We start from the raw sequence: 21,867 nt of genomic DNA, 5'->3' as shown, positions 1-21,867 counted from the left end.
CGGCTGCATTTCCTATGAAGGCGGAAATGTTGTAGGCCCGTGTGCTCAGATTTGGGTGAACCCCAGGTGGTCAAAATTTCCGGAGCCCTCCACTACGGCGTCTCTCATAATCAAATGGTGGTTTTGGGACGTTAAACCCCACAAATCAATCAGTGTCACCCCTTAACAAAACCCACCCGGAACGCTGAATTTGACCTTGATCTGTCGAAACAATTTCAATCGCTCCGTCAGTTGCCAACTAGCACACAATACGGAGGCAAACGCATCGACCACAAATCTACGGCTACCTTTCGTCAACTTCGCGGCGCCAACACCTTTTCCTGCGCACCGCCGATTTTCAAACCCGAAAAACACCCAATTACATCGATATACAGCGCAGCTGGCGTACACACTGCACGGAGTGACGCCCGAATGCTCTCCCCACGAGTGCGTTTGTCAGTGAACGGACGGGCGCGCGCGTTCGTCAAACAAACCCACGCGATAAGAAACCCAGCCTACATCATCCACAGCGCAGCGCCGGTCAACGCCGCAAACCGGGGAGGCGCCCACGCGGAACGAGGCTTCTGGGTGCCGTACACACAGGCCTCGATGACGCCCACATCCAATCTTATTTTAGACGGCGACGCTGATATACGACGGCAGCATAAATGGTGCGAAATTCACCAAAAGGGGAGGAGGGGTGCAACTCAGGAGCAGCAAGAGTCGTACGCCACTCAAAATGGCACGCCTTAATTGCGCACCTACACGCGCTTGCATCGTCGCGCCGCTTGAACAACGCTCTCTCTTCGCGCCGCTAGCACAAGCTAAGAACGTGGCGCTAGCTGTCGTAAACAGGCGGCGAAGGGTGATGTTTATGTCAGGGGCGGATCCAGCCACTCAATTTAGGGGGGGGGGGGGGGGGGTCGAACTGGCTTCTTTGTTCTTTCGTAGTTACGTCCATCACAAAACCACATCCCAGCGTAAGTACTGTTAATCTGTGCTCACAGCAGTCGCACGAATTGGTCCCAAAAATCGGTGAGAAAAGGTGAACGACAGGCACTGAAAGGAGCGGTGGGGCTGACGCAGTTTATTTTCTCCAGTGTGGAGAGGGAGAGATTTGCTAACAAGTGGCAGATCCCCCCCCCCCCCCTTTCCAGCTGGATTTGCCACTGATTGTCATTGGAAGTTGCCAGCGCTATATAACACAGCGCCACAGGCGCCTGTTTTTATCAAAATAACGTGGCGAAAGGCTTCTGGTCTCGTCGATCCTTCTAGGAAATGTTGGCACAAGCGGTTCGTGATGTGCTCGCACGTGCGCACCCGAGTGATGCAATCGGCTTTCCTTTCATTCCCCCCCCCCCCCCCTCCCCTCTTGTGGAATGGAGCAACTGTCCTCCATCCATAAATAGCGATGGCCGCAGAAAAAAGAACGAAGGAGGTTTTGGACACACGCACCCACACATGCATACTGCAGTGATGAACTTTACGCGTTTTGGAGCATACTTTGGAGCGGAAAAAAAAATACTATTTTGAAGCCACCATTAATGTTTTCGGAGCAGAGAAATGTCAGCTTGGAACACCTACTTGTGCTTTAAGAGCAGATACACAATTCGTCATACACCGATTGGAGTTCGAAGCATCATCGAAGCATCTCACAAACATTAACACCCATTACAAGATATATTTCACAGACAACAATTAATCTAAATTTTACGAAGAAAATAATTGAAAAATGGCTCGTTGTCCAAAATGTGCCGTAAAGTGAGCATATAATTAAAATAATAGTGTTTGTAGCAGAAACCAAATGAAACCGGTAAAGCTGAGCCCCACAGAACTGTTGCAAAATAACCAGTAGATAATGTGTATGAGATAAAAGTAATCCTGCTGATTTTCACATTTCGCCACACTAGCATAGCCTCCAAGTATAGCTGAAAAAAAAAAAACTGCCAAATGAGCTATATACTTAATATGCCGGTTGTTGTCGCACAAGAGAGATCAGAGCCAATAATGGTGCCCACTAATAGATAATGCGTATGAGATGAAAGCGTACTGAGATGATAGTACACAGATTCTTTTCAGTTTTTTTAGGACTCATGAGCTGGTTCAACGGCAAAAGTTTGTAATTTTCGTTCTCTCAGAGCCATTTCGAAGCAGGTTTGGAGCAACTGGAGCAGCACTTCCATCCCCTCTACTGAGAAAGAGAGAGAGTTCGACACACCTTCAGCAGTGTTTCCTTCCGTCGAACCTGAGTAAATCATACGCGGTACTGAATTGTGCTCAAAATCTACTAAAAGAAACAGAAAGATAACACACTTTTAAATGAAAGATTCCGAGGGCAAGTAAGCACACCCTAAAGAAAGGAGTCATTTGACTATTTTTCGGTAGTTCTGGCAGGCCATGTATGACTCCTTTTGAAGAGGCATGTGAAGTCTCTTTGGAGATTGCTGTACTCACGTCGGAGAGTCGTAGGAAACAACAGAAAGTTAACGAATCAGTTTAAAGAGAGCCACATTCGAGGCAAGTAGGGAATTAGGGCTTGGCCAGAAAAGTAACACATACTGTTTTTGTTTTTTTGAGCATACATTGTCAATGTGACTTAGTGCTGATCAACAAGCTTTCTCCTCTAACGAGTACATAGCCTGAAAGTTAGTAACTGTAACATTACACCTGTCAACAGCAAGCTTACGATGCAAAATGAAGCCAGATGTTGAAGTGAATAATAGTTTGTTGGGTTTCAACATCCATAACCCGTGATATTGTTACGTGATTTCGGCTGACTGAAATAGGGCATAGTGGGACATACCCAAGAAGGGTGCCTCAGACAGAGTGAAGAAGTGGACGTTGTCGGTGAGCTGCGTTGTGGCTGCGGACTGGCTACTGTTATTTTCCACGTAAGATTTTGGTGGAGGTGCGAAGTACGAGCCAGAAGGCATAGATGGCCACTGACTGCGGCAGTAACGAGCGATGTGTCCCGCGCGACCACAGCGGAAGCAGATGGGCTTATCATCAGCTGTTCCCCATTCAGACGGGTTTCTGGTTCGAATAGAGTACGAACGGCGACGTTTCATGTCCACAGAAGCTATCGAGGGATCAGTATTATCCAGGGTGGGTGCAGTGGACAGGATACCCAGGTTAGCGAATTCCTGGCGGACAACAGCCTGAATCAAAGAGACAGCTGGCGTTGAGGCGTCGGGCAACGTCGGTTTGGTGGCAGCCGGGTAAGCGGCCTTGAGTTCACGTCGGACGATGCGCGTCAAGTCTTCGGTTGTAGACGGATGACAAGAAGTGGCTTCGCAAGACGACGTTGCCGCAGTGTTGGGTAGGCGCTGGAACTGCTGCAAAATGCGTCGACTCTTCGCCTACTCAAGACGGCGGCACTCTTCGATCACGGCGTCGATGGTCGTTACGTTCGTAAATACAAGCAGGCTGAGCGCATCGTCGGCGATTATCTTTAAAACGTGCGAAATCTTGTCGACCTCAGTCATGTTGGGATCGGCCCCTTGACACAACGCTAAGACGTTTTGAATATAAGTCAAGTAGGGCTCAGTGGACGTCTGTGTACATACGGCCAATTGCTTTCGGAGATAGAGCTGTTGACCAAACGGGTTGCCAAAGAGGTCGCGGAGCTGTTGTTTAAACATTTCCCAAATTGTAATTTCGTGCTCATGGGTCTCAAACCAGATGCGAGGGGTCTTGTCAAGATAGAAAATGACATTCGCAAGCATAACGGTTAGGTCCCAGCCATATTGCTTGCTGACGCTACATGCTAAGCCACTTGTCCACATTTGCGTTGTCCTCTCCAGTAAAGGTACCGGGATCACGGGGTTGCGTTAGGGTGACGTACCAGGTCGCTGTCGTTGCCGAGGTAGGTGGCGAAGCCGTATCACTTCGCGAAACATTGCCCGAAAGAAAAGGTGGTGACTGACCTCGGCTACTGACCCGCATGTAGCGGGACCGAATCCCGGCCGCGGCGGCCTTATTTTCGATGGAGGCGAAAGTGCAGTAGGCCCGTGTGCTCAGGATACACATTAAGGAAGACCAGGTGGTAGAAATTTCCGGGGCCCTCCACTGCGGCGTCTTTCATAATCACGTGGTGGTTTTGAGACGTTAAACGCCACATGTCAAACAATCATCAATCGAATCATTCGTTCCTCGGCCGAACAAGAAGTTTAGATTCAATCGCATCACGTCAAGAACGACGCGGGAGAGAGAGAGCAGCAAAACACAAATAAGCAAGCAGCAGTCACCTGCTTCCCGATTACCTGCCTTGCGCGGCAGGTAATCGGGCCCGGAGATTTGTACTTTGTGGCTGAAGCTGTCGTAGGGGCGCACATGCGCGCTGGACGTCCCGTTCATGCGGGCCAGGCTCTTGGACGGCTTGTCGCGGGCATCCGTGGGTGTCCTCACCCGCAATTCCTGTGATGGAATTATTCCATCACAGAGCGCGAATGCCTAGCGCTGGTGTGGGCAGTCGCGAAATTTCGCCCTTACTTGTACGGCCGACCATTTATAGTTCTCACTGACCACCACGCTATTTGCTGGCTCGCCTCCCGCAAAGATCCCACAGGTCGTCTCGCCCGCTGGGCACTCCACCTCCAAGAGTATTCTTACACTGTAGTGTATAAATCAGGAAAACTGCACAAAGATGTGGATTGTCTGTCGCGCTACCCTGTGGCCGACTGCGATCCTACGAGCACTGATTCTGTGGGTTGCGTCCTTTCCATTCCCAGCTGCTTCATCTCAGGGACGAGCAGCGTCGCGATCCGGATATCAGCCGCCTAATACAACAGCTCGAATCTTCACCGCAAGACGCTTCTGTTCCCATGTTTACCTTAAAGGACCACACCTTACATCCGCACAACTTATCGCCCAATGGTCACGACCTACTTCTGGTCATACCAAAGCACCTGCGCTCCACAGTACTACGCGAGCTTCATGACGCGCCAACCGCTGGTCACCTTGGTGTCTCTCGCACATATGACCGCGTGCACCGCCACTTCTACTGGCCTGGCCTTTCACGCTCTGTACGTCGTTATGTCAACGCTTGCGAAATTTGCCAGCGTCGCAAAAAGCCGTCGAGACTCCCTTCCAGATATCTTCAGCCCATCGACATCCCATCGGAGCCATTCTTCCGTGTTGGTTTGGACCTTCTCGGTCTCTTCCCAACATCTGCCTCCGGAAACAAGTGAGTCGCGGTTGATACAGATTACGCAACCGGTTATGCAGTTACGCGAGCCATGCCAACAAGCTGCGCTACAGACGTCGCTGATTTTCTACTACGCGATCTCGTTTTAGTGCATGGAGCCCCTCGTCAACTGCTGACAGACCGAGGCCGTACGTTCCTTTCGGAAGTGGTTGACGATATCCTGCGTTCCTGCTCTACCCAACATAAGCTCACGACATCGCACCATCCCCAGACAAACGGGCTTACAGAACCTTTAAACCGCACCCTGACACACCTGCTATCGAAATACGTCTCGGCGACTATCGTGATTGGGGCGTTGCACTGCCCTACGTGACGTTCGCACACAATTCCTCCCGGCATGACACTGCTGGATGACACTGCTGGGTACTCGCCATTTTACCTTCTGTTTGGACGCGAACCAACATTGCCGTTGGATACCTTCATGCCAGCCGCTGCGCAGTCTACTTGTGAATATGCACGCAACGCTGTTACCCGAGCTGACCATGCTCCTCAACTTGCTCGCAGCAGATTATTGGCGTCCCAAGACTCGCAGAAGCATCATTACGACGAGCGGCATCACGACGAACACTTTCCGACAGGTTCCCTCGTTCTTCTTTGGTCCCCTACGCGACATGCAGGCCTTTCAGAGAAGCTTCTCTCTCGTTTCAAGGCCCATACCGCGTGCCTAGACGAGTGACCGACACTACATATGAAATTGTCTCTGATAATCCATCAACGTCTTCTGCTCTGCTGTCCCGGGACATCGTCCACGTATCAAGGCTCATGCGTTACCACACTGCTCCTGCTGTGGCCCCGTAAACTCGCCGCGTCGGGGCTTTTGCCGCCGGGGGTCGTGTTACGTGATTTCGACTGACTGAAACAGGGCATAGTGGGACATACCCAAGAAGGGTGCCTCAGACTGAGAGTGAAGAAGTGGACGTTGTGGGTGAGCTGCTGAGCTGCGTTGTGGCTGCAGACTGACTACTGTTATTTTCCGCGTAACAATATGATTGTGAGGGGTGTCGCAGTAAAGGGCTCTGAAAATTTAGGCCACCAGAGGTTCTTCAACATGCACCCCAAACCACCCAACATGCACCCCAAACCTGTGGCCCTCACAGCGTTTCCGCCTCCATTGAAAACGCGGCCAGGATTTGATCCCACAACTTTCAGGTCAGCAGTCAAAACCATCATCACTAGACCGCCACGACAGGGGCTGTGAATAACGTTCAAAGCAAAATTATCAACAATATAATAATAGAGCCTTATAAAGAAAGCAACTGTTCTCGTGAGAACAAACAAGGCACAGAAAGAACATAGATGGGGGAAGACATGGCAGGGGTAAGCTTTGAAAATATTAGATCCGCATTGCATTTCGGGGATGAATTTGGATAGACTGCAGAGCTCCCTTCTGCCCTTCATTATTTATGTTTTTAAGTTCTCATAAAGCCTGAATTATGATCATTTTAGAGCAGGAAAGGAGAAATTAAAAAAAAAACGGAGATAGAGCCCTTACACATCAGCATACTAAGTGCTGCACGGCAAAGTGGCCTTAGAAAGTCTAGTGAGCCTCTCTCCTCCAACCACAACCTAAGAAAGTAAACTTTGGACAGACAGCACCTGGCAAACACACAGCTATTGCACCCGGCCCCCTTCCCCGCCCCCACACACACAAAAGAGGGGAGAAAGAAAGAAGAAGATAGAAAGGTATATAACTACAAAAAACTTAAAAAACAATAACAACACCAATTTTTGGGAATTTATGGGCCAAAACCACGGTACAATTATTAGCCATGCCTTATTGGGGGACATTGGATCAATGTATACCTCTGAAATTCATTATCAGGCACTGACAATCTTGGAACATGGGCATTCTACGAATTTTGCCTGTCGTAATGTCACTGCAGTGGCCGATAACTGATTTTGTGCCCTTGAGCTTACCAGCGCAACATCTTATGTGCCAAGCCCATAGCAAAGAATATTTTTAACGGAGGCCCACCGAAGGCCTCGCCTATTTCAGAAAAACACCTATTTTCAGTATCTATTTCTGGTGAAACACCCCCTTCCGATAAAAATATGGGGGGGGGGGGGAAGCTTTTAAGGTATCCACCCTCTGGCTGTAGGCCTGTTATGTGCTAAGCTACCTCAGTGGGAAAAACAAACCTTTCAATGCGAACCTTCATTATGAAGAACATGCAATAAACATTATCCTCTGAAAAAACAAAATAAATACCATGTATAAAAACGAGAATGGAAGGGTGGGCGTGCCAGGCCAAATTAGAGGGCCTATAAGTTTTCTTCTTCACTACTCTCTTTTACTGTTCTTTATATGTAGGGGACACAGGCACAAAGTTAATGTGTTTATGAAAATCACAGCAACAAGTGTTGCAAGATCAAACCAGTAAAAAGCTGAAGCCAATCCCATTATTCTTAACATAGGTGTCCTGGCATTTCGTGTGCCGTGATGTACTCTTCGGGTTAACTGTGTCTCGCTGCACGGCAGAAGGAGATCTTAGAGAACATGCGAAAATCGTACTATATTAGGAGCTCTGCTCCAAAAGGTGCCTGAAGGATTTCAATTGCTCACGCAAAAAAATGTATGTTTTATCAATTAACTCAATTAATTTATTTTCATTAGTATTTTGGTCAACCGTTAATTGGTCCCCATTTCAAGAAAACTTTTGCTTTACTATCAAGTGTATCCAAAATTACTAACTTGAACTAGAACCATTAATTTTGTTTCGATATTACCTTTTTAAAATGCACTGTCCGAATGTTGAGAAAACTGGCCTGAGTGCTCGTCTGCAATTGCTTGGGAGAGAAACACGAATGTCATTTGTTGTTTGTGACAATAAAAAAAATGACTCAGTAACACGAGAAAAGAAACCATTTACATTTAAAAAGCCCCAAACGTCACATCTGTTGAAAAGACATCCAAAAAACTATTTTTCAGAAAATAGAGTACTGCGACCGGAAAAAAAAAAATAACGAAAAGCAGGCCGTGTTCCCTGGTACGGCGATGACGTTACAAGGTACGGTGAGTGGTCCAAGGGTGGCAAGGTACAGTTGTTCCCAATACAAGTTGCAACAAGCTGGCCATTGTCAACATTGTTTGGCAGCCTTGACGTAGCTGCTGGTATTTGAAGTAAACACTGTTTCAACTCATAGGATATTTGAAGGTAATTTGACATTTTTCGGCGTCAATGTGCAGGGCTGACGTGCCCTCAGCCGTGGCTATCGTGTTGCAACTGATAGTGAGCATGACTGTGCACAAGCTCATGTCGTGCAAGTTTAAGGGGTTCCTTCTTTGTGGAACTGCTGAAATGCATCCTGATGTGTTGCTGCTTTTGTACAAGTAGAAAGCCTCGTCCACAGGGTGACACATTTCCAGAATTTCTCGTCGATGCCGATGAGAAGTGTAGGGAAGTATGGATGCCAACAATGCACAGCCCACACGTGTCCAAGTGCACATCTGCAATCCATGCCGCAAAGAGTGATAACCACACCGTAGCACACAGATGTTGTGAAACCCTGATACATGAGCAGCAGCTGAAAAGGAAGAGAGAGAAAGCAAGGATGCATGCAGCACTGACCATTATCAACTCGGGGAGAGAGTCGTCATCGGCGTATCGAATCATCTTGGGAGGAATGGCAGGTGTAAATGCTTGGGCATCCCTGCACACGACACACAAAGAGAAGCAGTGGTTGAAAAAGAAAACATCAAATTAAAACATAAGTGTTGGTGCACGAGAGAAGAAAATGTGTGTTAAAAAACACAGTCTAAAAAACTTTTTTTTTTCTTTGAATTTTCAAACTGAATGAACAGCTTTTTCATTATCTGTGATCAGTTAAAATGTACTTCCTCTCTTGTACTGTGCTCCAATCATTACATGTAACGATGACAAAAGCAGTGCTTGGGCATGGGCGCATGCTAGGCTAGCGAAGCGAAGGAAGAAGGCCCAGTTGTCAAAAAGCTTGGCCAACTGCACCTACTATGTAGTTGGAGGTAATGCGCTTTCCTGTGGAATGCTGCCAGGCTTCCTTGTTAATAGAACCCACAAGTCGACCACTGCCGCAAGTATTCATCCCACCACCAACGGTCGACGTCCAGATCTCCATGATGGTCCCAGGAAACTACTTGACCGCCGACGTGCTACTTCAGACCAATGCGCATAAGCTCTTTCCTCGGAACACTGTACATGCTTCCCAAGGCGTAGATCATGCAACAAGGCCAAGGGACACCGTCCACGCTTCCTTGACCGTGCATATTCCCACAGTGAGTGCTATGACCGCCGCATACTGCACCGACGTGATTTCTTGCCCATCAGTGCCTCACCTGACAGCGGCGCAGAGCCCTTCTGTACTTTCATGCTCAACCCAGCTCGACCGCTCCAAGTCATTGAGCTCCGGGGTCTGGCCGGCCGCCTCGCCATATACCACTCTTTTGTAAGTACCGAAGTTCAGAGGTTTCCAAGATGACGCTGATATGCAGGTGGTGACTATCAGTACCCTCGGCTTTTGACATGCCTGGCTCGAAAACTGTGAATGACGAGTGGCTATTGTCCGCTTTCGTGGTTGTGCCGAGGCATGGCACAAATACGGGGGCATAAAGCAACTGCCCTGGCTGGAATAGAGTGCCATGCTCATCACTGCTCTCGACCGGATCCACCATAGAACCAGTGCGCGCAACCAATCGCATACTGAGGATGGAGCTAAGCAGGCCTAGCCACGGTGGTCTAGTGGCTAAGGTACTCGGCTGCTGACCTGCAGGTCGCGAGATCGAATCTCGGCTGCGGCGGCTGCATTTCCGATGGAGGCGGAAATGTTGTAGGCCCATGTGCTCAGATTTGGGTGCACGTTAATGAACCCCAGGTGGTCGAAATTTCCGGAGCCCTCCACTACGGCGTCTCTCATATTCATATGGTGGTTTTGGGACGTTAAACCCCACATATCAATCGAGCTAAGCAGGAGTACGTCCTCGAGGCTGCACCTAAACACTACAGATCATTGACCGGTATCTTGGACTTCATTCCTCGCAAGAACACCTGACTCGGCTGGTCTTTAAATCCAGTACAAAAAAAAAAAAACGATCACTCACCGACATTCGGTAACTGTGTTGACAATGCGGCACTAACACATGCATGACATCGAGCCACCCAATACCCAACGTGGCCACTTCCTATGGTACAAATCCACGTCGACGGAGTCGGCGAGCTTACAGCAGTTGTATAAATAGGAGCTTCACATACTGCCCTACATCGACGCCATGCCCCCGTCACCCTGGTGCCTTAGTTCGAGGCACCCTTGCAAGGTCTCAGAGGGAGCACTTTGCCTGTCGGTGCACTGGACCTGCGCATACAAACCGAAGCCAAGAGCAAATTCCTTGCCGTCGTTACTGTCCTCGAGGACTTGCACGCGGACATTGTTTTGGGAGCTGATTACGTCTTGTCTGGTGTACACAGCTCGCCATAGATGGCAGCCGAGTACCGCTGCTTGACACCGAGCATTTCTTCTGCTACGGAATTCCCAGGTGGAACACCGCAGTCACAGATGTTCAGCAAGGAGAGCTCAGTGACCAACCTGTAGGAGATTTGCCTACTTCACGGCAGTCATTTGCTGGGTGTGCGAATGCTTTACTCAATGAATCCATGGCTGCCGAAGACACATTAATGGACGATATGCCTGTTTTATCGATATCTGCCCACCACGCCTTGGCCAAAGCTAGCGATGCGCCCCAAGCAGATGAAGTCAGCATCAGCCATTCCGGCCTCCTAGCGTGCGGTTCTACTGGAAATCACCGGCACTTCAGTATGACTTCGAGACCACTTGAATGTCGTGCGCATCACCAAGAGGCAGTCTGCGTCAGCGAGAAATCCGACCTGGATCGGCCAGACAGCGACCAGCTCGCACAGAGCAGCGAGGTGACCCCTAGTACTCCCTTGGTGTCTCCAGAGTGGTGGACAGCCATGGTGGCGACAACCTGTATAGTAGCCGTGGTACAAAACCACCAAGGAGCATCTTGCTTCCTCGCAGCCCCAGAACAGGAGAAGGCAGTGACGGCAGCACAGAGGTTCTTGCGTAGAAGCATGAAGGCCGCGCATCACAGCCTGTCTGAACTCGTAGGTGCACTTCATTAGACAAGAATTTGCCTGCTTCCTTGATAGACATGCGGCGACTGGCATAGTCCGCCAAAGCCATCATTGCATGACTAGCAGAGAATGACGCACCGCGGTCGCGACCGACCTTTGCGGGGCAGCAAATGCCGTCCACGAGAGGCATTAGTTCTACCTATGGGGGTTTTAAAAGACAACTACCATCAGAGAAAGGCCAACTTTGGCAGGACTGCATGCACGCAGGATGGTCAAGTGTAATGATGACAAAAGCGGCATGCTAGGCTAGCAAAGTGAAGAAGGACGAAGATCAGAATACCTAAGAACAGCCGGCCCGTAGCAGAGGTGCTGTCTCTTGTTTCTCTTTCTTCACAACATACTATAAATTTTCCTTCTAGTGTTTTTTTTTTGTACATTTGTATAGTTGTGTAAAGTCGCTCATTTCTTTCAAATGTGTATTTCTGCATAGTCTTCTGACTTAGTATTTTTCTGGTTTCAGTTTTTCACATATTTCTTTCTTATTTTACTATAGGCATTTTGCTCTTGATTGTAGCATGATGTTTTAAAGCTTCAGGTATGCTTTCTATTTTTTGAATTTGGTTTCCCTGTAAAAAAAAAATCATTGTATTTTTTTTTACCCTAGTCATGCTGAGGTAATCTGCCTTCAGTCCCTTCAACCAAGCCAATTTTCTATTTGCCTAAATAAACTGAATGAATGAATGAAAGTAGGGCTAACATCAAGAAACCAGAAACTACTTTTTAACTTTAACAGTGGTGGCACCAATTCCAAGATAAGTCATGTTGACGTCCTTCGAAAACCGTACCACATTGACTAAGTTTGGCTTTCACGTTTCTTTGAGAAATTGCAAATATCATGCACTGCAAGCCATGGCGATACAATCGGCATAAGACTCACAGGGCACCGTCGACCCACGCCTTGCGCGGCAGGTAATCGGGCCCGGAGATTTGTACTTTGTGGCTGAAACTGTCGTAGGGGCGCACATGCGCGCTGGACGTCCCGTTCATGCGGGCCAGGCTCTTGGACGGCTTGTCGCGGGCATCCGTGGGTGTCGGCACTGTCTGGCGGATGCAACGCTTGCTGGGGGATCTGCAGTGATTCCAACAAGAAGCCAGGATATCAACGTACGATGACACATTTCACTATTTTCAACATTGCTTGGATGTCTGCTGTGTGTCGGTGCCTTCGAAGTGTGTCAGCTGAATGGCTGCCTAACCTTAAGAAGCGAATGTGAAGACGCAGGTTTTTTTGGATTTTTTTTTCTTCAAGTGAAAATCTCTAATATAAGTGATGATGGCTCAACCATTGTTGAAGTTGTTCGGTATAGAAAGAACAAAATTCCAGAGGTTTTGTAATATTCAAAGAAGCATGCCTAAGTGACACTTCTACACATGTATACTACAGCTCCAAATAATCATTAATGTGGAGTGGTTTCGTACAAAGATCCTCCAAGCATGCTTATGCCAGGCTTACTTAATAATGCTGAGTGCTTTGGCTTTCCAAGGAATTAACATGCCTTTAATTGACTGCTACAATAAAACTGACTGCAACAGACAATGCAAAGTACCATCCGATGCTATAGTATTCCCCAACTGCATAAAACACAATACATACAGAAGCATTAAGCATTTTTAAAGGCGTGAAAGAAGGCTCAGACAGACGGTCAGTACTTATAATCACAAGAGTTGGGCTTTTTACCAGTGTCGACATGGCTCTGAGCCATGCTCCCTAATCTTTATCACGGCAGTGGTTGCACGAATAGAAAAAAAACTTGTCAAAATGATGGCTTTGGTGCCATTCACCTGCTCACTGGCTGGCGGCTCATTAGTTCAATGAAATCACAGTAGTGTTTGTTGTTGAAACTCAAATGCAAATGGCAGGCAAGTTGGACGTTGCTGGGGTACAATAGTGTGATATTGAGAGTATCATTTTATAGCAATATATAGATGTCCCATAATGCATCCGACATTTATAGTCAAAGAATTATAAGCATAGAACCATTATAACTAAGATTGCCCATGTGGTATGAACACTGGAGAGAGCTAGATGTGATTGACTAATCACAGCTGTCTGTATATGCCTAAATGGCTTGAAATGTACAAGTGAGATTCCAATTTCGTGCAATTCACTGGACATTCAGCAGGTAATTAACCCTGTGGGGAAAGAGGGAAGCCAGTCATTCCTACCCGGCGAGGCACAAAAGCAGCACCAGCTCCTATTCACTGGTGTCCTCCGTGTCACTACTGACTAGTTCTCAATCTTGAAAGACTGCATGTTGATTTGTAGATTGAGCGTGATGAAACTTTTTCTGGAGGGGGGGGGGGGGGGGGGGGCACCCCATTGAAATGGTAATTTTTCGCTTTGTACGTCATGGCGAATAACATTTTGGGGGAGGAGGGCTCTACACACAGTATTGACAGTGCACTGTAGAACAGATTAGTAAGCATACGGTATAGTTAACGCAAGCCTTAACTGAATATTCCACTGTTCAAGGAGAAAAGCTTTTACACAAAGAAAAAATGATGGGATGGAAAAGACTCAGTACCTGAGAAAAGGTCGCTCATCTAGGCCCCTCTTCTTCATCTCTTCAAGTGTCTGGTATTCTGTTCGGCCACTGGAAGAAGAGACAAAAAGATGATCCCAATGTAGCTTTATCAGAGTCGCATGCGTCTTTGTGTATTTCGTATTATATCTGCAATAACCTTCTGAAAAATTCATAAAGGCCTTGTAGCACCGCTACTTCTGTGTGCCAGCCATGGCTGACAAGTAGTTACGTTTCAAAGATTGTTATACAGAAGCAGTCGCAAATTATTTTAGCTAAATAGGTAGTCATTTTCAGATACAGGTGACCAGATGCTCTGATGAAGGCTGGTCTACCAGCCTAAGTACGGGCAACATCAAGCTTTTCAACTTCCCAATGTGGGCAGAAAAAGTCTTCAGTAACAAAAAATAAATATATAAGAAAGAAAGAAAACTAATACAACTTCTTTAATCACCCTTATAGAGTCAAACAATCACAGTATCCATGGAAATAGCATTGACAGCATGTCTGTACTTTTATTAGACACTTATGAGGTTGAACAGCAGTGAAACTTTATTAAAAAATATATATTCTGGGTAGATGCCTTAATTGACCTAAGTTATAATGTCATGTGAGCCATGTGGTCGTCAGGCAAAAATCCTTGGCAAAAGCTGCAACGAACAAGCCTGCTTGTTACTCGAAGGATTTCTCAAAATAAAGACGGGGGCAGGGCGAGTTAGCGAACCATTTGTCACTCTGCACTTAAATGAATTTAGATACATTGACGTGCATATCAGATAGTAAATCTGTAATCATATTCATTTCGTGTTTTTTCATTGAATGCGTCTGTGCATATGCTTGCGGTGTGTGTGTGTGTGTGTGTTTATGTGTGTTTTAAGATGACATTGTGAAATATTTGTGACAATCTTGTGGGCTTTTTTTGTGTTCCACACTTGCTGCAATGGCAACAGGTGCTGCTGACTAACGCTCCCACATTTAAAGGGCCTCAGCAACACTTTTCCAAGTAGCCATGAAAAGTATTTACTGATTACCTCATAGATTCACCGCCGTGAAAACTTTCAGAATTTATCTAGTATGAGCGGAGTTACAAAGATTTGTTACACACTGGGATAGCATTTTCTTTTCTCTTGTCCCAACAAAAGTTCTGGAAGCTAAGCAGGGAGGGATTGCACAGGGAAAGAATATGTGTCACGTGCGCCTTAAACCTTGAGCACTTTTTCTCTATATCTTTTTTTTTTTTTGCTTCGAACTTGCGGCTTTTGATTGTGATCGCGTGTGCACCCGTGGACAAGACGCAGCCTCTCGCGGCAGGCCCCTGTAGTGACTAAGCGTGCCATGTTCAAATCAGTCCATCGCTGATACAATGACTGCGATAAGCGATTTTTAAGCTTGTAGCATCATTTGTGGAAAGAAGAGAAAGCAATTTTCAGCTGACTTTGAGAGCAATTTTCAGGTGACCTTGAGAATGTCTAGTAAATTCCAGGCCACATGCTGCGTATTATATTTCGCTCCTAGTTTTCGAAAGGCCTCGACTACCGATTGGCAGTGTTTCTGACCATGGTCGAAAAATGTTGCAGGGCCCCTTTAAATGCACACATATACCCTATAAATTGGATAAAGGGATGAACGCCACTGCGTATAGCTCAGTAGTAGAGCATCAGACGCGTTTTGCAAAGGTCACTGGTTCAGATTCTGCGGGTGGCAAGTTATCTTTTCATCCACTTTTCTTTTTTCACATTTACATTACAATTACTCCTAATAACATCTCTTATACTTATCTTGGCATCATTGTCTGTTAGTGCTCATTAGTATTGTGTCTAAGAAAGAAAACAAGCCCTAAAATTTACATTTCTTTCTTAGAGTGTTGTGTTCTTTTCTTGCACTCAGTGTCTTTTCATCTTCACAGCACACTGAGACGAGGTGGCGACCAGGCATGGCCTGACAGCCCTCGCCACTTAGAAAACTGCCAGATGCCTTAAGGGGGCAGACTGGTCTTTGGGACCAAAAAGCGACAAAAAAATTCATTTTTTAAAATTGACATATTTGGTTTCTGCAAGTATTTTTCTATCTCTGTGCAAATTTTCACACACCGGGAAGTGGTAATATTTTTGTAATGTTATTCTAACTGTCCAGATTCTCGGTGCTGCTAACATGCAGAACCTGCAAAAAAATGAGGAACTGGCTTCGAGGCTTCTTTATAATTTGCCAGCACCTGTGTCCGAGGCTATACTACTAATTTATGAGCACCTTTATGAGGATTGCAAAACATGCGCACTATGATTGTTGCTTTTTGAAGAAGCCGTGTGTTTTCAGCTTGTTTCATTTTTCTCAAAAAAGTCAATTTACGACTGTTCAATTTTGAGGCCCTAATATTTCTACAGCTAGGGCAGGTACAACAATAATTCTTTTGCAATGAAAACCTGTATGTACCTATGTGGAATTCAAGTATGGGAGCAGAATTCAGAGCACAAGCCTTTTTTAATTAATTACTCATCAAAATTGTAACACAATTCAAACTGCTTTTGAAAATTGATAGTTAATTTTGCTGTAAAATAATCAAGAAAGGCCTAAAAACAAAGAAACTCTTGCATACTTTCAATCTATGGCCATTAGTCAATGTCAGCATACCTTAAATATCACTATTAATTAAGCACTTATTTTTCTATGGTGGCCCTAAACAGTAGGTGGTAAACTTAAGTTATCTCAGGAACAAGATGAGTTACAGGAAAAGTAATTAGACATTTGAAATCAGCAGAAAAAACTTTATAAACCTGTGCAGTTTAATCAAGGTCACCGAAGAGATAAACAAAAATATGTCTAAGACCAGTCTGCCCCCTTAATAAAGTTGTTTACTACTACTGCACACTGAGCGTCAACTATAAACTGGTGCCTTTTGACCTGCATTGCCATTATTACCAACAAAAAAATAAACGTCGTCCCATAGTCAATTGTGTAAAAGGAACAGCCTGAAAAGTACAGGAAAAAAGCTACAGTTTACACCACTAGGTGTATAACACACGACAGTGGTGCCAAATAGCTCGCTGAAACTTCGTTAGAAAATGCAATGGCTGACATGCTGGCAGACAACACATAACCGCGTGTACTCCAATACACGCATGTGCATTTGTACAGCGTCATGATGTCAACTGGAAACTATCCCCGCTTCACTAAATCACAGTAGCCGCTTTGCACGGAGCAAATGAAGTCAATAATTTCTAGCTATTTGTGTGCAGTAGCTGCAAACTAAACTCACACTGTGACAGTGCAAAGATGCTTGTTGCATCGTACATGTGCGCTTGCTAAGGGAGCGCCAATCAAGTGAAGCTAGTTGGCAGGGGATCATGAAACTGATCATGAATAGGCGCGGCCCCTATATTATTGGTCTAACATGATGAGCTGCTTTCGTTTCTGTGACCAATGCACACAGAAAAAAAGCAGCAGCGCATGGCAGCACAGGGAATTTGAGTTATTTTGATTATGAAAGGTGCGCAGCATGCTTAAACTAATTCTATCACATGCATGCTGAAAGCAGTGTTCGAGATGCTTATTGTGAAATGGTTGTTGGTCAAAGGCCAACACAGGTGCCTTCGTCAGCATCTGTCGTCCTACCCAATATGGCTATCGGTATGAATTAAATTCAAACTTAGATTGATTGGTTCACTGACATCTGCCCTTACCAAAAAGATGACCCGTCCTTTGTGGAACGCTGGGGTGTTAGCACACTAAATGTTGAGGGGTGCGGTTAAGTGTTGTGCACCAGCATAGTTGTGGCACATAGTGACTGGTAAGCATTTAAAAAATGACTACGACTTAAGTAATCGGTTCAGTGAACAGATTACACACTATGAAAACTGCAACAGGGATTTGTTACAACAAAAGTTTAATTGTTGGCATGCTTGGCCTTTAGAAACTGCTATGGCTAATAGCAGATATGTGCTTGGGATAAGTGCTAGCTTGAGGCTGCGATATAACCAACCAGGCAATGGTGGTGGCTTCGAATAATGCTGTTTAGGACCCACAATCGCAGCAGAAAGTCCAAATTGTTTGGGAGGAGCTCTGTGGCTCTGGTGGAAACCGCGTCTGAGTGTGTGCACACCATATCTTGACTGGGATCGGTGGACGGCTCTCAGCCCGTTTTCTCACCGCTCATTTTGGGTAGATGCAACAGAAAGCTTGACGGTCGCTTTGCCCACTGCTGTGACCACACTTTCTCACACTAGCATTCTGTTGAGTTATGCCGGATCATATGCTAAAGGAGTTCGCCCATAACCTCCTTTTGTACAATATTCCAATGCATTGTTACCCCATTAATTGCTTTACCCCTATAGCAAAATTTTAACCACACTTAGACATTTAAGTCCCAAGAACAGCAAAGGCCAGTCCTTTTAAGAAACGCCACGAGAAAAAGTTAAAGTGTGTGCTCTCATAAGACTCACTAATTGTGACATACTCAGTCAATCGTGCCTATACCGCAAAGCTTTCTGTAGCTTCTGCAGCACGTTTCACCAAACAACGTCATGTTATAATGCCAATGATGATACCATGCTATCTAATTTTGGTATTGTTTTCAGTGTCAATGCCTGACAGAGGCTTTTCCGGCTCCTGAGACCTATAAACATGCTACATGCTGTCATGAATACCGTATTTATTCGCGTAATGAACACATTTGCATAATAAACGCACCTCCAATTCAGTCATCAAAATTTTGATTTTTTTTCTCCGCGTAATAAACGCATCCCCTACATTCATCCGCTGCAGTCACGCTAACCAACACCTGTCGCCTCTTCACCCGGTGGCTCTCTCCCATTTTTTATTACTTTTCCGACACCCCTCAACCACCTCAGCTCGCCCTCCCCCTTCGCCGGTTGCCACGTGCCTATTGCTTTTCTTTCTATCTGTGCACTGCATGTCCCCCGTCTTAATTGTACGCTTCCAGCGAACCCCCCCCCCCCCCCCCCCCTTCTTTTAGAGATCTTTCTTGGGGAATTCCAACGCAAAATTTTTGGTCTGTCTGTCTGTCTGTCTGTATAATTGTCTGTTTGTCCACTCTTACCGGCATCGGGTACTTGAAACTGCTGACCCCATCTGCAGCGCCCACCTGTATTGCTCAAGGTTGGGCGTTCATGCTTGTGCAATTGTGAATTAAAAAGCAATTATTGCGCATGTCTGGGGCACCATAACAACACGTATATATTCTGCGTGTGCGTCTCTTACTATAAAAGGCATACATAAGTAATTTTAAGGACCGTAGCGCTTATCACGCTGCGCTGACCATGCAACGCTTGCACGGAAAGGCGAGTGTTTCCAACGCTTTGCTAAAACGAAACGGTGGTGGCACCTACCCGTCGCCTTGCGTTGTACACCTTAACACCTCTGAGATGGACGCGCACACACGTCTCAGAGCCACGCGTTTTTTTTCTAAGACAACCGCCAGATGGCGCTTATGTCTTACGTGTGACGTGACTTGATGCGATCGTTCGCCTCCGCTCCACGCTCGAGGCTCTATAATGCAGCACCTCCAGAATATGTTGTTGTTGTTTTGTTTGTTTTTTGGGGTTTAACGTCCCAAAACCACCATACGATTATGAGAGACGCCGTAGTGGAGGGCTCCGGAAATTTCGACCACCTGGGGTTCCTTAACGTGCACCCAAATCTGAGCACACGGGCCTACACCATTTCCGCCTCCATCGGAAATGCAGCCGCCGCAGCCGGGATTCGAACCCGCGACCTGCGGGTCAGCAGCTGAGTACCTTAGCCACTAGACCACCGCGGCGGGGCAGCACCTCCAGAATAACATTCACCGATTTTCTTGTGCAGAACATCAAATAAATGTCTTGTTCACTCTCTCCACACAAGAGACTATCGTCTTTCGACGACATTTGCAGCTTAGGTGCAGATAATGGGCTAATGTTTTTAGCCTACTTTCTTTTTCCTTCACCCTAACTGTGCCTTCATTCTCCGTTCCACCATGGGTGCGCGCTTTTGGGCGCCCCTCATATCACAGCCGATACCACTGTTGCGGTTAAACGATTGCGAGAAAAGATAGTCGCAAAGCGTTTTTTATAGCGTACGCGGGCGGCTCGGGGACAGCTTGCAGAAGATAGCGCCATCAACCACCGAAGACGAGTAAAGTGCAACAAAGACGTTGTTTCCATACAGTGTACACGTATGTGAATTGCGAAAGGCTAAGCGACCTAACTTTTTTTTTTGCATTACCGCATTTCTTCCTTCTCCTGAAAAAGATTTCATAACATTTACCCCGCGTAATAAATGTCCCCCTCCCCTAACTTCGCTCCGATTTTTCCAGAAAAAAAGTACATTCATTACGCGAGTAAATACAATATGTGACTGTGTGACTGGTGTTACCACCAAAAATAAAAACAAATGAATAACACACATGCGTACCAGATGGGACTGTCCACAACAGTCTTAAAAGTCACAACAAAAACGCACTTTTTGAACTCTCATTTGCAGTGGCATGGAATTGTAACTTTGTTTAAAAGACGCAAAAAGACAAACAGTGATCATGTAAAACTACAAGCATGCTTGCCACCACCAAGAATGTGAAAACTTTGTCAGCGATGGTATACCTGTATCTGAATTTGGAACCGAGGCTGAAGAGAAACCGCTTGGTGGTTGGACGGGGCAGGTTCAGGCGAAAAAAAGTGTGGTGCTCCACACACGATTTCCAGAGGTTCTTGCACGACCTGTAGCTCAGCATGTTGAACCCAAGGAGATTATCGTAGCTTTCAGTCTGCATAAGACGGGACGCAAAAGAAAAACACTTGGTATTTCCCTCTCCTTCGCATATGATTTAGGCAAAAAAACTTAGAGAAATGTTTCAAAGAAGGTAGCTAGGGGTGAATAAATATCCCATAGGTGACAGGGTATTTTGCTCCGAAGCAGTCCGCTGTCAAAGACTAGCTCAAAGAAATCTAATGTTAAGTGTGAAATTCAACATTAGTGCGATTGCAGATTGTTTTGACACGACAGCATTAAAGAGCCCAGGTCTAAGAAATTGCACTGTCACCAAAGGTGTTCTTGGTTGGGAGTGAAAAATTTTGTGTTTTGCATGAGTTAAACAGACGTAAATATATATAAAAAAATTTTGGGGTTTTAGTGAGTGTTGAATGCAGGCCTTCCGTGTGGTGCTCAGATGTTTTACCGCAAAGCGACGCTAGTGCTCGAAACTGCTTCGAGAAATGACCACACAAAGGCGTCACATAGTGAAAGAAGATTAGAATTGCACCAGGCATCCCACCACGTGAACAGCACAATGTGTGGGTGGTTTAAAGGCCCAATCTTTCAAAAGTGGTCAAGCATAATTGAATCATTACCATAAGTAGCAGCTTCAGAGTATGCAGCTGCACATGCTGCCCTATGAACGCGTAGTGTGTACTTCACTGATTCGAAGCATAAGATGAATTAGGGCATAGTAGGCACTTGAATTCAGCATGCATTCTCGAAAGATTCCATTGTTGACAGCCATTGTTAGGTGTACAGATGTTTCTTTCGCCTTGAAACAATTGAGGCATCCACTGAGAAGCAAAGCCTAGCAAATGAACGAAAAGACGATGTGAATGGAGCCTGAACACACCATTGCACTCTATTCTTAAAAGTGGAGCCCAAGTGTTCTCAAGCTACTGTTACACCTGCTCGAGCTGTGGTTGCCTGCTCTATGAAAACTGATAAAGCATTGGGGAACACGACAACCAACCATATTAACACAGTGCACCGTCATGGGAGTGAATACAGAAGTACAGCCAATTAAAGTATAAATTAAGGATAATTTCTATTACTATTATTATAATTATCAGCAACAGCAGCAGCTGTAGAAGCTAACTTAAGTATAGTTTAAGATTAAGGTCCTTTACAGAGCTGTTTAATAACTATCACCCCATGTAACCGATGGTAATAGCCCCCTTAACAAGCTCTTTAATCAAATTGCTTCATCTAAGCGTCAGCTTCCAACAATACATTCTCTTTCCCCAAGACTTGTGCTACCGCAAAAGACTCATTCGTTCAGTGCACATTG

The 21,867-nt window shown here is 46.0% G+C and overlaps 1 protein-coding gene across 4 annotated transcripts in view; it reads right to left on the bottom strand.

Moving 5' to 3' along the window:
* LOC142761759 (tyrosine-protein phosphatase non-receptor type 4-like) overlaps positions 1 to 21,867 on the bottom strand; it is a 213,221-nt gene that overhangs the window by 110,739 nt on the left and 80,615 nt on the right. For all 4 annotated transcript variants that reach the window (XM_075885096.1, XM_075885095.1, XM_075885093.1 and 1 more), the window contains exons 11-14: positions 20,423 to 20,586; positions 13,836 to 13,904; positions 12,188 to 12,379; positions 8,755 to 8,836 (exon numbers count right to left, since the gene is read on the bottom strand). In XM_075885096.1, the coding sequence (XP_075741211.1) occupies positions 8,755 to 8,836; positions 12,188 to 12,379; positions 13,836 to 13,904; positions 20,423 to 20,586 (507 nt within the window). The remainder of the gene's footprint in view (positions 1 to 8,754; positions 8,837 to 12,187; positions 12,380 to 13,835; positions 13,905 to 20,422; positions 20,587 to 21,867) is intronic.

The sequence above is a fragment of the Rhipicephalus microplus genome, unplaced genomic scaffold (assembly GCF_043290135.1).
Source record: "Rhipicephalus microplus isolate Deutch F79 unplaced genomic scaffold, USDA_Rmic scaffold_67, whole genome shotgun sequence".
Taxonomy (NCBI): domain Eukaryota; kingdom Metazoa; phylum Arthropoda; class Arachnida; order Ixodida; family Ixodidae; genus Rhipicephalus; species Rhipicephalus microplus.
The sequence above is the reverse complement of the archived record's forward strand: the minus strand, read 5'-3'. Positions and strand labels throughout refer to the sequence as shown.